The 15,395-nt window shown below is 52.2% G+C and overlaps 2 protein-coding genes across 3 annotated transcripts; one reads left to right on the plus strand and one right to left on the minus strand.

Annotated features, from left to right (window-relative positions):
• Window positions 1-970: 970 nt before the first annotated feature.
• TTC19 (tetratricopeptide repeat domain 19) lies at window positions 971-4,756 on the minus strand. Its single transcript, XM_056506696.1, has 10 exons — window positions 4,530-4,756; window positions 4,388-4,461; window positions 3,670-3,780; window positions 3,527-3,565; window positions 2,970-3,026; window positions 2,694-2,755; window positions 2,474-2,568; window positions 2,125-2,279; window positions 1,738-1,900; window positions 971-1,282 (listed from the first exon to the last, which is right to left on the minus strand). Exons 1-10 carry the CDS (start codon window positions 4,717-4,719, stop codon window positions 1,149-1,151), a joined length of 1,080 nt encoding a protein of 359 aa, XP_056362671.1. The 5' UTR covers window positions 4,720-4,756; the 3' UTR covers window positions 971-1,148.
• ZSWIM7 (zinc finger SWIM-type containing 7) lies at window positions 4,668-14,585 on the plus strand. Of its 2 annotated transcripts, none has more exons than XM_056506699.1 (6): window positions 4,668-4,920; window positions 5,489-5,588; window positions 7,136-7,157; window positions 9,490-9,592; window positions 13,807-13,911; window positions 14,313-14,585. In XM_056506699.1, the coding sequence occupies exons 2-6, from the start codon at window positions 5,510-5,512 to the stop codon at window positions 14,427-14,429; spliced, it is 426 nt and encodes a 141-aa protein (XP_056362674.1). In that variant the 5' UTR covers window positions 4,668-4,920; window positions 5,489-5,509; the 3' UTR covers window positions 14,430-14,585. The 2 variants fall into 2 exon arrangements, with proteins under 2 accessions (XP_056362674.1, XP_056362673.1); XM_056506698.1 differs by having other exon boundaries at window positions 4,746-4,897.
• Window positions 14,586-15,395: the final 810 nt, after the last annotated feature.

The following is a 15,395-nucleotide window of genomic DNA, read 5'->3' on the forward strand; positions in this document are numbered from 1 at the left end:
ACCAGCACTTCAGGGAAGGTTGGCTCTAATGTGCCAGAGCCTTTCTGTTAGTACAGCCCTATTTTTGCTTCCTAGCTTGCTGAGGACAAAGCTCTGTATGTGACTGAAGTTTTCTGCTCTAGAAAACCTGTGTGCCACCTCCTCTTAGCTCAAAGTTCAGAGATGAAGCTGCTACTGTAAGTAAATTATTAATGATGTCATTACACTGAGGGTTGTACCAACCAGCTGCAGTTCTTAAAACTGTGAGGTTAAAATTGTGCTTGGATAGTGACAGAATTAGTTCTATCCTAACTAAATATGGATTTGGTAATATCTGGTTTAATTCTCCTTTTTCTTTAACATCAGGGTTCCTGGCAGGGCAGAACTGAGAAATTCTGTTGTCCAAAGCAGCTGTTCTTACTTGATTCACATGAAGCTGGGTTTGTACACAGCATCTTTTCCAACAGGAAACCTCAGCACTCAAGCACTGACCTATCCAAGAGAGAAGGACAGCTCTGGCACTCAGTGTGCTCTCCACTGGAGCCAAGTGTTTTATTTCTGACAGCAGCTCTGTGTGGTAACAGTCTCACCCCTCCTCTGAGAGGACAAGTTCTATCTTTGGATGCTAAATGAAGAATGCACTTGATCTTCAGGCAACCTGTCAGAGCAGGGAGCTACAGCTCTGTGGCAGGGCAGGTACATGGGAAATGCTCTGCTTAAGTTCAAACACAGCTGAAGTGCAGCACTGATAAAAGTATAGCCCCTGTTGTGCTGTGCAACATGTAAAGAGTGAAATGTCAACAACTCCTGCCTGTTCCTTTTCAAGACTTGCTCTAGGACAGCCAAGTTTTGAACCTGAAAACTTCTGTGGGCAGGCAGGAGTAGCAAAATAGTATTAATACCAGGCCAGACTTGCACTAAGGCAGCCAAAATTAAATCACTTAGCACAGTAGGTCAGTTAAACCACAGACTACACCACAAATTCACACAGTTAAGATTTCACACGTTTATTTTGGGCTGTTAGGCAGTGGCAGCCCTTCCTCTTAAGCAGTCCTGAAACTCCTCATTGCTGTTCCTCTGGAGAATGGCACCAAGCTGCTCCCAGGCTGCCTGGGCTGACCAACCCTTGCTGCCTTCAGCCACCTCAAGGTTGGACCCTGTGGCCAAACTTACTTGGAGCCCTTTCTCCTCTTGGCCAGCTCGGCTAGTTCCTCCTGGATATGCTGGACAGAAGCAGCATCTCCCTTCTGCTGTGCCTGCTTGAGAGCTTCTTTGTACACTTGTTTTGCTTGCAGGAAATCCTCTGCAGTAAGAGGGAAAAGAGGCTTGGCTACCCAGGTCCATCCCCCATTTTCAGAGCCCCCTCCTGACACTGATCACATGCAAAGGACAAGGACTACTTGGAACACATCAAGATCTAGGGAGGCTCAGAAAACATCCTGCTAGCTTGCCAACTCTGAGAGCTGGAGAGCAGCAGTGCTGATGGGATCTGGTGCTGCTTCAGCACTAAAATGTCATAGAAACAAATCTCATGCATGTCTTCTGTCCTTTTGGAAAAGTTACTGGACACAAAGGACATGGGAAACAAGATCCCCTGGCAACCTTTTGGGTCAGGCTAAATTCAGTTTGTGAAAGCTTAAACTGCTAAAACTAAAACTAACAACCCCAAACCAGCACTGCAGTTCAGCCCTATAATACAGATCCAGATCTCTGCAGTCAGCACAAGCTCAGTGACAGGCTGGGCATTTATTCACTGACCTTTGTGCATCAGGATTGCTGCCAGGTTATTGAGCACCATGTGCTCCTCGGGGTGCTGAGTGTCCCTTGCCAGCTCTGCTGCCCTCCTGCTGTAGGTGTGTGCCTCCTCATAGCGTCCCTGAGCGTCCAGCACCGTGGCCAGGTCATTCATCAGCACCACACTCTGCACCAGGAGGGAAAAGAGAAGCTTGTGGAGCAGTCTGGGGCAGCAGAAGCAGCACATTCATTCAGTAAGGAAGTGTCCTGTGTTTCTGTGTTTGCATGCTCGTCCTTCCTGGCAGGAAAACAGCCTCAGGTCTGATGGCAGCAGAGCTGCTCCAAGGCTGCCTCATTCCCTAGAGATCAGCCTTTCCTCCCCTAGAGTCCAGCTACTGCTGTACAAATCACCTGTGGATGAGTCTCTCCCTGAACATCTTTTGATATCTGCAGAGCCTTCTCATACATTTTTTGTGCTGCTGGGAGCTCGTTGATGTTCAGCAGGTAGCGAGCGTAGGAGTCCAGGCTCATCCCAAGCAGGAGCTGGGTGTTGGCCTTTTCTTCAGCTGCAAACAGAGAGGAGTGAAGTGATCACTGCCACAGGATCCAGCATGAATCTCCATCCCACCAGAGCAGGAAACTCAGGCAGTGTGGAGACAATGGATTGACTTGAAGAGGGTGCTTAGGCAAGACAGAAACAACATCAAGGCCAGGTAAATGGAGAAAAGATGAGAAGCCTTTGGCAGACAAGGTTGCCCACCTGATAATACATCCTCAGGCAAGTCCTTCTGCTTGGCAATCTTCTCCTCTAAGGTCAGGATGCAGAACTGGTATCCAGCTACAGCTAATTTGTGCCTGCAAAGTGCAAAGCAAAGCTCCTATCCCTGAAGGATCCCTCATTAAAGAGCCTCTGCTTGGCCACCCCACCACCACTGCAAAGCTGAGATGAAAGCAGATGGCACCTCTAGCTGGGAACTCACTGTTTCTGAGCGGCATAGATACTGGCCAGCTTGAGGGACATCTCAAGGATGGCGTTGTCATCCTGCCAGGAGGACACACCACACAACTGTTACTCTTCTTGTACCTCCCCAACAGAAACATTACTTTGTCAAAGACTTTAGACCTGAAAAATCTCCATCTTGTTGCCTCCAGTGCTGCCATCCATTATGGTATTGCCAATTTCCAGTAAGAGGCATTACAGCACAAGAAATAAGGTAAAGACAAGGGCACCACCGGGAGCCTGTCTCAGAACATACCTCCTTTGTGTCCCCTGCAAGCATATAGCTCATAGTTGCTTTGTAGAGCTTTTCTGCCTGAAATGAGAATTTCGAATAGGATACTGAGGACTGATGGCTTTTAAAACAAAACAGAAGCAAACCACGTAGAGGGACCTGCCTCAACTTTGTTGCATTTACACTACACCAAGACCAGTTAGAAGTGAAAGGCTGACCAGAGCCCAGTGACACTGAACCAGTGGAATCCTTTCAGTTTCTCCTTGAGCACTGCTGCAGCAGCCAGACCTTTACCCAGGGCTCAGAGCTTTCCCAGATTCTCCTTGGAGCAGCCATCTGTGCTCAACTGCAGCATTTCACACTAAGAAGTATTCCTTCCCTTGCACACTGTGTTGGAGATCAAAATTTAATTGTGAGAGCATCCTTCTTAACCTGGTGTGCTCACGGGACTGCAGCCCTGAGTCGGATCATTCTGCTTTGCACTGGGACATCTCTGAGTTCTGCCAGCACCTCACACCTCTGAGACCATGCACAAGATGTCAACCTCTACAAACTCAGAGGGAATAACCAGAGTCACTCACATTGTCCAGCTGTCCCTGCATGTAAGCCACGTTCCCCATCTGGAAGAGACAGACAGTGCTCAAGCTCCACCACAGCAATGCCAAGCCTCAGCCGCTGCTTCTCCCTCCAGCCGTCCCCGCTTCGCCCCAGGCCGGCTGCTCACCATGCTGTAGGTGTAGATGATGGCCTGCCTGTTGTCCTGCTGGTGCGCCCGGCGCAGGGCCTGGTGCAGGAGCTGCTCGGCCTGGGCCAGCTCCCCCTTCATGACGCTGAGCTGCGGGGCAGCGGCCCGGGTCAGCGCGGGGCCCCGCACCGCCCGCACCGCTCTGCACCGCCCGCACCGCACCGCCCGCACCGCTCCACTCGCTCTGCACCGCCCGCACCGCTCCACTCGCTCTGCACTGCCCGCACCGCTCCACTCGCTCTGCACCGCCCGCACCGCTCCACTCGCTCTGCACCGCCCGCACCGCTCCCGCACCGCCCGCACCGCTCCACTCGCTCAGCACCGCCCGCACCGCTCCACTCGCTCTGCACCGCCCGCACCGCTCCACTCGCTCTGCACCGCCCGCACCGCTCCCGCACCGCCCGCACCGCCCCCGCACCGCTCCCGCACCGCCCGCACCGCTCCACTCGCTCAGCACCTCCCGCACTGCCCGCACCGCTCCACTCGCTCTGCACCGCCCGCACCGCTCCCGCACCGCCCGCACCGCTCCACTCGCTCAGCACCGCCCGCACCGCTCCACTCGCTCTGCACCGCCCGCACTGCCCGCACCGCTCCACTCGCTCTGCACCGCCCGCACCGCACCGCCCGCACCGCTCCACTCGCTCTGCACCGCCCGCACCGCACCGCCTGCACCGCTCCCGCACCGCCCGCACCGCACCTTGGCTCTCTTCAGCAGCACGACGATGGCGTCCTCGCCGTCCTCCTCGGCGTCCCGCGGGAACAGGGAGAGCCCTGCGGGGACAGCGCGGTGGGTGCCCGCTGCCGGCTGCGCGCTGCGCGGTGCCCGCCGCCCCTCTCACCTCCCAGGAAGGCCAGAGCAGCTCCGGCCGGCCGTGCCCATCGCGCCCGCGCCGGCCCCGCCGGGCCGGAGCCGCTGTCCCTGCGGTGTCCGCGGTGTCCCCCCGTCCAGGCGGGCCGGGGCCGGGCGGGGCAGCGCCGGGGACACAGCCGGGACAGGGCCCGCGGCAGCGCCGCCGCCACCGCCGCCATCGCCAGCGGGCCCTTTAAGGGCGTGTGACGTCACCGCGGGCACGGGGCGGTGCCGTGACGTCACACCCGGACCCGGACCTGGAGCTGGACCTGGAGCTGGTTCGGGATCGGGCCCTGCTCCCGTGGGAACAGCACCGGGAGCGGCGCCGGGAGCGGGTCCCGCCCTCTGCCCGCCCCGGTGAGCAGCGCCCGCAGCGGCCGGTGCGTGCCGGGCTCCTCGGGACACCGAGCGGGGACAGAGATGGGGAAGGGCCCGGAGCGTCACCGTGAGGGACAAATAGGAAGGGGCTGGAGCGTCACCGTGAGGGACAAATAGGAAGGGGCTGGAGCGTCACCGTGAGGGACAAAAATGGGGAAGAGGGACAAAGATGGGGAAAGGGCTGGAGCGTCACCCAGGAAAGGCTGAGGGAGCCGGGGCGGCAGACAGGGAGCCTCAGCCGTGTGTAAATACCCACAGAGAGGACGCGGCTGCTCCGAGCTCTGCTCGTGGAACTGATGCCCAGGAGGTGCCACCTGGACACGAGGGGCATCTCCTGCCCTCCTTCCACGGGACCTGTGTTTGTGTGGGGGCATCTCAGACAGACCCGCGTGTTTGGGAGGAATCCTGTGTTCCCAGAACGTGTGAAAAACATTTTAAAAGTTGCTGAGGGCGCGGTTCCTTGTCCTGGCTCTGGGTTGGGATGGAGTGCCCTGCTCACCCCTCCCGATGCTCAGTATCCGGGGTGACCCTAAAGATTTCCCCCTGTCTCCTGTCCTGTCTCCTTTCCAGGGATGATCCCGTGCCAGTGGGATGGACAGGAGCACCTTGCCAGCAGTGGCAGAAGAGCTCTTGAAGGAGATCAAAAAGGCTTTTCAGGAGACCTCACAGGGTATGTGAAGGATCCCAAGTCAAATTCAAAAATCACACCAGTTTGGACTCTTTTTTTTGAATGTGAGAGGTAATGCTGCTTCTGGTGCTCATGGTGACACCTGAGGGATGATACATTAATGCCTCCGGGCAGGAGTCCTGCACTGCTGGTTCTACAGACTCACCAATCCCAGCACTGGAGTTGGAAAGGGAAATTCCCCAAAGCCGTGGCCTGACTGACCGGCAGAGGGAGTGTGCTGGTGATCCCAGGGCGAGGAACAACTTCCCAGAGCTTCAGTGAAAGGAGCTCAAGCCAGCAGTGAAATCCTGGCCAATTCCAGCAGCTAGTTAAGAACAATTACCTTTGCTGGATCTGTGCTAAGAGAATATTAATGTTTGTGTTTACTGCACAGAGTAGCTCTTCCCAAGGAAAGTGTCCGCTGAAGGAATATTTTTAACTGCACGAAACTCAAACAAATAAGGATTCAGATAAATCTGTCTTAAGCACTGTGTGGGAGTGAGGAATAGGCAGAAAGTTCATGTCTAAACTGTCAGAGTGACCCCAGTGACAGCTTTTTGGCACACTTGCACCTATGGCTCCTGTCAGGTTAGAGTAGATCCAAAATCTACATGTGACTGCTTTTAAAAGAGCTTTATAAATCCTGTTGTAAACTAAGCAAAAAAAAAAAAAAAAAAAAAAAAAAAAAAAAAAAAAAAGTTCACATCCCTTTAAAGATGTCCTCCTTAAAGCAGCAGAGTGGTACTAAAGCACACATTGAGACAGAGCTGTAGAGACAAATGATTGATCCCTTTGCAGAGTTAAATTCAAATAAATCTGGGAAAATCAAACCAACAGTGCAAGTCATGGAGAGTATTTTGAATTGTCGGAAAAAAATGATTTTAAAGTCAAAGCTCCAGATCTTCCAGTGGGATATGGAGACAGAGTACACTGTGTCCCCTGGGTGATCACAGAAAGATCAGGGTGGACAGGCAGAGCCTGAGCTGTCAGCTACAACAAACACAGTTTGCTTGAGTGTAACTTTCCATTTTAACAAGAAGTTCCAATAAAGGAAGACACAATGTTTCAGTGGGCTGTATGAAAAGCCATAAACCAGTGGCGCCCTGCAAGACTGTGCTGGAAGAGAACAACATTTTTAAAGTTGTGATGCCAGAGTTCTCATCTCATGCCAGGAGAGTTTCAGGGAAAAGAATATATATATTTTTAACCAGCTTCTTAAAGTGACAGAGTAAGATGCTGAGGTCTCCTGCCTTTTTTAAAAGTAGGATGTCATAAAAGAAAGTACATTTGGGCTTCTCCATTTCTTTTTAAAATTAATCCTTATGGTTGTGATCGCTGTGCTTGATAAGTACATAGATAAGGCACATGGTAAGTGCCTCAGCACTGCCATCATGGATCATTTCACTGCTGCTTGTTGCTTTTCTGGTGGCTAGAGAGGATGTTGGGAGCTCTGCAGTCCTGTGTGGCCTCTGGGGGTGCCCTGGGGGGACAATGACCCTCCTGTGATGTGAAGTTCTACAAAATCATGTTTCCTTTTCTTTCTGTTGCAGTCCCTGATGAGCTGCTGCTGGGGTGAGTGTCTTCTGCTTCAGTTCCTGCCCCAGTGTCCTGCTGAAGGATAGTTGGTGGTCAGCTCTCATCATGGTTTTCCCCTGTGCTTGACCAAGTGCTCCTGAAACACAAAAATCCTGGTGGCTTTGGTGGTAGTGCAAATGAAGGTTCTCAAGGTTTTTTTCCCAGAAATTCACAAAATTATCTCTGTATCACTGCATCTCCTGTGATGACTTGCTGTAATTTAAACCCAGGATATTTAACCTGAGCTCTGAGTCCAGCCTCAGGTCTGGAAGGAGTTTGCTGTGGGAGTGGGTTGTGTTCCAGGGTGATTCATCCCTCTGCCTTCCTGCCTCTGTGAGCACCCTGAGCTCTCTGCTGTTTGACTCATGGGCACCTGTGATGGAGAGGGAGAAGTGTCCTTATCATCACCCTGCATGTTAACTTGGAGATTGAGAGTTCTCTTCTCTTTAGGGGCAGTCTCAGGTCAGCTTTGTCACCCTTGTGAATACTTGAGTCATTCCCAGCAGTGATCCAAGGGATCCAAGTTTCACAACTTCAGCCCTCACCAGTTGGTGTTGAAGGTAGAGAAAAGGCATTGTCACAGTGAAAGAGACTTTCCAGATTCATCTTTAACCTTGTGCTGCTGCCTGCCAGGGGATGAGATCACCAGGAACCTCCAGGCCTTAATGCCTTTGTGTTAAAGTTATCTGACCCAACACCTGTGGAAGGTGTGCTGCCTCCCTCTCCTGGGACCACAGTGGCCTTTGAAACATGGGATTAGATTTAAAACATTTTGTTTCCTTCTCCTCAGAATGGAAAAGAGGAGAAAAGAAATTCCCTTGTTAAGTTTAATAATGGTTGGGTGGTAACTCTTGGCAGCCAGATTTCCATCAATTCCCTGCATCCAGCAGCTCAGAAGTATTTAATTTCTCAATCTCTTCCAAATCTCCAAAGTCCTTGAATTTCCTGTGGGCATTTCCTGTTGAACTGATGAAATTATATACACAAGAAAAGAATTCCCTAAATTTGAAAAGAGTTCCTGAAACTGACTGAACTCAGCCCCTTATAGTCCCAAACCTAATCATTAAGGAATGTCTTACGTTAAGTGTTCCCCACCCACCTCCTCACAGCCTCAGATGGAGCCAGCCCTTCTTGCCTTGAGTTTGTGCAAGTTTTGGTCTTCCTGGAATCTGTCTGTCTGCTTGGCTGCTTATCTGTGAGCTTGACTCAGCCCTGCTGGGGCTCTGCCTTGCTCTATCCTCCCTGGACTTGGAAACTTTCCCCTTTCTCTTGTCTCCTGTGTTTGGTGCTATCTCTTCATCACTGCTGATTTCCTTGTTGTTTACCCTTGGAACCAATCTAGACTACACAGATTTTTCTCAGCGGGTGAAAGGTCTGTAAAGTTAACTGAGTTGCCCCTGAGCTCTTTGGAAACACTCAGAGCAGCTGGGTTTACTGGTCTAGAATGACTTTAAAGCCCATGAGTTGTCTGGACAATAAGCTGAAGGTGCAGATGTCCATATTTAACACACACCTGATCCTATAGCCCTGCACAGCAGCAGCAGGAGATAAAATCCCCCTTTGGGATGTGCAGTGGTCCCCATCCCAGGCATTCCCTCATCCATAAGTGCTGTGCATCCCTGCACATGTCCTGCCTGAAAGGGAAAGGGGTTTTAGGGAAAGTGCAGGGACATCAGGCAGTGCTGCCCCTGGGTGATTATCTGGAACAACTTGGCTGTCCCTGAGCCCTGCTCCTAGCTGGGACACAGATGTAAAACTGATGCTGTCTGGTGTCTCCATGTGCAGTGGAGTGTCTTGAGTAACTCCCTGATGTTCTCCACCTTCCTCCTGATGCAGTTTGGTGGGTAGAGAAAGGATAATTTATGCCTCAGTTGTGACTGGGATGTAGGAGATATGATCACTACAAAATTACTCACTCCTTCCCCAGGATTTGAACTGATTTCCAAGGGATGAGGAAGGAGCTCCAGTTCCTGTTGCTCCAGGAGCTCTGGATCATCCTTGCACTCCCCTTTGTCCAAGGAGGTGTGTGCTCCATGCCTGGAGGTGGGGTTCAGGACCAGCTGATCAGTGCAGGGCAGCACACCCAGGACAGCCTGGCTGTGCAGTTGAGGTGTCCCAGAGCAGGAGCCCCTTTTGCCCTGAGCATTGCCAAGTCTGGCTCCCTGTGCTCCACTGAAATCCCTGTTTGTGCCTCTGTGCTCATGGGACATTTTCGGTTACTGCAGCAAGGAAAAATGTCATACTTTTGCAATGGGCACCTTCTGGGCTCCACAGAGCCAGGTGGTCTCCTTTGTTTGCTGTGACCTAACTAGAGACATTTCTCTTCCAGGCTGAAGTTCATTTTTGGCCCATCTGCAGTCCCAGCTCTGGATTTGGTGGATCAGCGTTCTGTCACCCGGGTCAGGTCCCCCAGTGGAAGGACTCTCTACCAGGTACATGCTTCTCTTTGCTCTTGCTTTCTGATGGTTTCCAGCTGGCATCTGAGACAGTGTTTTCCTGACTTGCAGAGCATGGATAAACACAGAGAGGACACCAGAGTTTTACAAACTCCTGAGGTGACACTGGAGAGCAGCAAGGTTCAGAACCATTTTCATTGTGGCTCCCAGCCAGCCAGAGACAATTTATGTGTTTGTGGGCATCACAGTCAGGAGGAAGTTTTCCAGGGATTGCTAATTTTGCTTTATTACTCTCATCCTATCCAGCAAAGGAAGTTCTTCCTCTTGACCAGTTGTACACAACTCAGTGTTATCTGCCATCACTGTGTTTCTTTCCCCTCTTGATCTCTGCTACCTGGGAGGAAGCAGTGCAGGCCAAACCCGTGGGTTTCATTCTGGTTCAGTGTAGCCAAGGCTGTGAATCATAGAAACATCTCCAGGAAATGGCATTTTGGGGAGAAGAGCTCACCTCAGCCCTGAGATCAATTGCAGCACAGGGTGGGAGTGAGGTGAGAAGAGGAGCCATGAACACTTTGTTCCCACCTTTCTGTGCTGTTCAGTTCCTTGTTCTGTAGTCCCCAGCACTGGTGGCATCTCTTTTGGGACAATCTGTCCATGCTGTGAGCCACTGACCAACTGCATCCAGCCCATGGCTCAGAGCTGTGCCTGGCTGAGCACTGGCACCCTGTGCCCAAAAGATTTTGGTCAAGAAACACCAATTCCTTCTCCTCAGCACTCCCAACCTCTCAGGCAGCACAGCCCCTCCAGGGCTGGGCCTGGCTCTGTGCTTTTCACACACCAGAGAAGGAGGAATGTCTTTGCTCACTGCTGTAGCACCTGAGAGGAACATTTCCAAGTATCCCCTCTGCAAAGGACCTTTTCTGCTTTGGGGTTATGTAGGGTGAGAAAAGGGCTGTGAAGTCAGGCCTGGCTGATGGCACAAACCCTTCTCACGTGTTCAGAGCTTGCACTGCTCGGTTTGCACATGGAGCCTTTATCACTTCTGGGGCCATGAAGAGGCCACAGGCCCCTCCAGAGGGACATGAATCATACCCAGGGCTCGAGAACAGCCTTGGATTCCAGCTGAGGGCTTGCCTGTGGGTGTTTGGTAAAGCCTAGGAAGCTTCCAGCACCCTTAGACAGCAGCTGCCTTGCTGATTAATTGAATGCTCAAAGGCTTTCCCTTTTTTACTCCTGCTTGTCTAAAAATGCCACTGGGCAGAGAATGGTCATGTTCTCCTTTGCAGAGCTTTGTCAGGCCCTGCAGGCTAAGGCAGAGCTTTGCTGGGCATCAATTAATAATCTACTGATATTAATAATGGGCTCAATTGGTGCACACTGAAAAGGAACAAGTGTCAGAACTGCTCTCCTGCCTCTACAGGAAGAGGAAACCCCTGGTTTCCCTGTGGAGAAGAAACCCCTGGACAGGAGAGTCAGGGAGTTAATGCAGAACAAACCTTCAGGGAGGAGGTTCCTGTGTGTGCATTCCTCTTCAGTGGAGCTTGATTGCTGATTAAGGCCACACTGATGAGTTCATTAACAGAGGAATCTGAAGAGATATTCTCTCTGGGGGTGTGAAGCTGGTGCCATTGTGAAATTCTCCCTCATCACAGCTGTCTGAGATGCAGAAACAAAGAGCAGAGTCTATCCTGGGGCTGGAGCAGTGACAGGAACACATCTGGGGTCATAGAAACTGAAGGCCTGGGTGGGACACTGCACTGGAGTCACTGGCTCTTCATTCCTGTGTGCTGTAGGAATGTGTGGAAATGTCCCCAGCTGTGCTCCTGGGGAGAGGGGCACCCATGGTCACTGCACAATCATCCCTGTTAATTATCCCTCACAAAGTCAGCCCTGCCATTTGCACCCAGATGTGGTTGAGCTGGAATGTGAGGTGGTGCTTCCACTTGCAGCTGGCTCTGGAGAACTCTTTGAGGCCATGAGGTTGGTTCTGTTGTGAAACTCCTTTGGATCATTATAGCCAAATCTGAGCTGGTGATAATTCCATATCACCCAGCACATCTCAGGTCCTGCTTCAGGGGAGGAAGGCTCTGCTCAGACAGGCCCTGTAGTGTAGGCAGCTCTTGGCCTCAGGAGCTGAGATGGGAGAAGAAAGAGCCCTCAGTCAAATGAAAGCTGTGATTTGTCTCTCAATGCCCTTGCTGTTTAACAGAGGAGTAGCACTGATGGAGTGTCCAAGAGCTGAGTGCTCAGAGCTGGAATCATCCCCAGAGCTGGGATGATGCTGAGCTCAGGGGTAAATCCTACCTGCTCAGGGAAGGTGGGTCTGGCTGATGGTGGAGCTGGATGTGGCAGTGTTGACCTGGCAGCATTTGGGGCACCCTTCAGCTCTGCCCAGGTGGCAGAAATGCTGAGCTGTGGCAGTGAAGCAGGGCAGAGCTTCAGCCCTGCCAGCTGGCACTTGCACTGCTCACATCCTGCACTTCCATTGGCTTCTTCTTTTTTATGATGTCTTTTTTCATTCATTTCCTGGAACTGTTGGTGAAGGGTTTGAGCAGCAGGCCCTGGCACAGGCTGTGGTGCTGCCTGTCTGTCTGCCTGTCTGTCCATGTGCTGGTGCCTCTGCTGACCCTCCTGTGCCCCCACACCATGGCAGGGACACCTCCAGGAGGATTTTTCCTCATGGAGGCCCAGGGATGAGGATAGCAGAAGGAAATGTCACCTCAGAGCCAGGGGAGCACCCCAGTGCCTGGCTGGGCTCAGCTGGCCAAGAACAGAGGCACCTTTTTCTCCCAGTTTTTGGATTTTAGATTTTGCCTTATTAGGTGTTCTTGCCATGTAGGTCAGGATGGGGGAACGCTGAGCTCAGCCCAAATCTGGCACTGTCTGGCTGTGGCTTCCCCCCCTCCCCAAAGGAAAACACTTCTGAAGGGAAGGCACCATCAGAATACTTCATCTTGGAAAAAACAATCAAAGGGGCTACAGGAAAACAAACTTATCACAAGTGAAACAAACTCAGCCTGCAGTAAAAGGAGGGCCCAGGGTAAAGGCCAGACTGGGAAAATAAGTGGTTTACTCTGAGATGGGAATGTGAGTTTTGTAAAATGGGAATGTGAGTTTTGTATCCTGGATCTGCTGGGAGTGAGGGGGTCTTTGAGCAATTGGCACTTCTGTGGGAGAGCCCAAACTCCTGGATGTTCCCTGCTGGGCAGAGGGTGCAGGGAGAGCTCCAGGGGACAGGGGAAGGCTCCCCTGGGAAATGCAGCTTTGGACAGTGAGGGACAGTGTTCCTCTGCAGGGGCTTGGAATGCCAGGGATGTCCTGGAGGGGAGCAGCACTCTGCAGAGCTCCACTGCCTTTTCACTTTTTGTGTTTGTCTTTGGATTTAGGGATGTGTGTGCCCCAAACCCAGCCAGAATGGAGAGGGCTGGGGTGGGACAGGGCTGGGATGTACCCTCAGAGCCCTGGGCCCTGTGCAAGTTGTGTTCTGCTCCTGCAGATCCTTTCCTTCCCATGGGCTGGGCCCTTAAAGCAGTTTCCTAAAAGCTATTTTCCAGTCTTGAAAAGACCAAAAGAGAAATAATAATTCATAGGCTGGCTTTCCTGCATCCTGCAGTCAGCTCCAGCAGCTCACAGGTTGCTCCATGCTGGAAAAAAGTGCTTTCCTCACCTGTTTGCTCACCCTGGTGCCTCAGTACCAGCCTTGCAGGGAACAGCATGTGGGAAAAGCAGGCAGTGCTGTTCCCAAAGCTGGGATGGAGCAGGGAGGCTTCGCTGGAGACTTCAGCTTTGTTTATTCAGGCAGATCTGGATTCCAGTAGCTGCAGCTGGTTTTGAGAGCAGAGCAGCCTTCAGTGGTTGGGAGAGGAGAGGCCTCCCTGCAAGGGCTCAGTGCTGCTCTCCTGCTGCTCTGGGCTCACACCTGGGCTGTGTGTGACAAAAGTCTTTGTCATTTCCACCTCCGGAGGGAGCTCACAGGAGGGGCTGGCTCTCCAGGGGAGCTCAGGGGGTGGTGCCACCGCCCCTTTGGGCCCTTAGGAGCAGACAGTCCCTGGGGCTGCAGGCACAGGTACAGAGCCCTCACCTGCAGGGGAGAAGCTCGCAGAGACCAGGAGAAACTGAGGAGCTTCAAGTGTTTGGGGACACTTCTGTACTGTACATCTCCCCCTCACTACTGGGTCAGTGCAGACCAGCCTGAGTCAGAGAAATGAGAGTGAGTCCTGCCTCTGACTCCTCATCTGCCTCTGTTTCAGGTCCTTGGAAGCTCAGGCAAGCTCTACACCTGCTACAGCTCCTGCCATTTCTGCACATGCCCTGCCTTTGGCTTTTCTGTGTTGCAGAAGAATGAGAGTCTCCTGGTGAGTTCTGAGCCTCAGCCTGGGGCTGGCATGGGGAGAGGGGACAAAGCTCTGCCCTGCTCCTTGAACCCAAAATTTCCAATTGTGTGGAGTTGGCCAGGCAGGCTGAGCCTGACCCACTGTGTCATTGGCCTCTGAGTGCCCCAGATTTTGGGTGCAGGGAGGGATTTTGGTGGCCAGCAGTGGTGGGGAGGGTGCAGGAGCCAGGATCTGTGTGCCAGATCCCTGCATGGCACTGTCCTGGTGGCAGAACTGGGGACACTCAGCACCACCTGTGCCAGGAGGGAACCACTGGGAGGTTCCTGGGAGGGCTGAGCTCCTCACTGAACACATTTGGGCCAGGATGGATTCCTGGTGCAGACAGAGCTGACATTCCAGCCCTGCTCCTGCTAACTTTGCAGTGCAAACACATCCTGGCTGTCTACCTCAGCCAGGCCATGGGAGCCTGCCAGGAACTGGCTGTGACTGAGGAGCAGCTCACAAACATCCTCCTGGCTGAGGAAGAGGATGAAGGATGAAGAATTTGGATCACTCCTGGCTGTGTAGGTGGCATTTCAATATCTACAAGGCTGTCAAATGCTCATTGTGAGTGGCTGGTTGATTTCTTCCCGTGCTGCAGTCAAGTGTGACATTAATTAGCAGCCTGGCACTGATAAATTAATTAATTAGGCCTATGTTGACTTCAGTTTCATTTATTTATGCTGGTTTTGGGATTTCTGAAGATGTTTGAACTAATCTGTTATAATTGTGATGTGAGGAATGCAAACAGTCCTGCAGATCTTAGTGATCCACAGATTAAAGAGCTGCTGTGGCTCTTTGCAGGTGGCAGCTCAGAGCAATTTCTGATTTTTCAGTGGCAAACCTGGTCCAGGGACTATGGCAGGAACCCCTCAGCACCCTGATGCTGGTGACAGCTCTGTGCTTCCACTCGAACAGGATCTTGGGAAGCATCCACGTGGTTGCTGTGCTTTAAATCAAACATTTTCAGACACACTGAGCACCTCAAGGCTGCTGCCCTGGGGCCCAGCTCCTTGCAGCTGTGATTCTTGTCCATGCTCTGTCCTCCCTGAGGGCAGGGTGGCCTCTCATGCTGCACCTGTGAGCACATCAGCCTCGAGAAATAATGGGGCACAGGCTGAGCCAGGTGGTGTGGGTGGTCAATGAAGCATTTTGTATGTAAATAACAATTACTGCAAATACAAAATCTGAGCAACAGGAGAACACATCCATCCAGTACATCAGAGCAGTGGGCAGTGACAGCTCAATGGCCACAGCTGCACTCACTACAGAAAGTTCCTCTGCTGTTTTTGCTTCACATTTTTATAGAAACCTTCAGAGCTTTTTACTGAGGGGGCAAGAGAGGTGTCCTATTTTTATTTTGCCTTGAAATGTCTTTGGCTCAGATCCACAAAGGCTCTTCCTATGCCCAGTGACCATGACCTGGGCCAGAGTTAATGCCTGACAGCCCAGAGGCACAGCTGCAC

The sequence above is a fragment of the Oenanthe melanoleuca genome, chromosome 19 (assembly GCF_029582105.1).
Source record: "Oenanthe melanoleuca isolate GR-GAL-2019-014 chromosome 19, OMel1.0, whole genome shotgun sequence".
In the NCBI taxonomy this organism is placed as follows: domain Eukaryota; kingdom Metazoa; phylum Chordata; class Aves; order Passeriformes; family Muscicapidae; genus Oenanthe; species Oenanthe melanoleuca.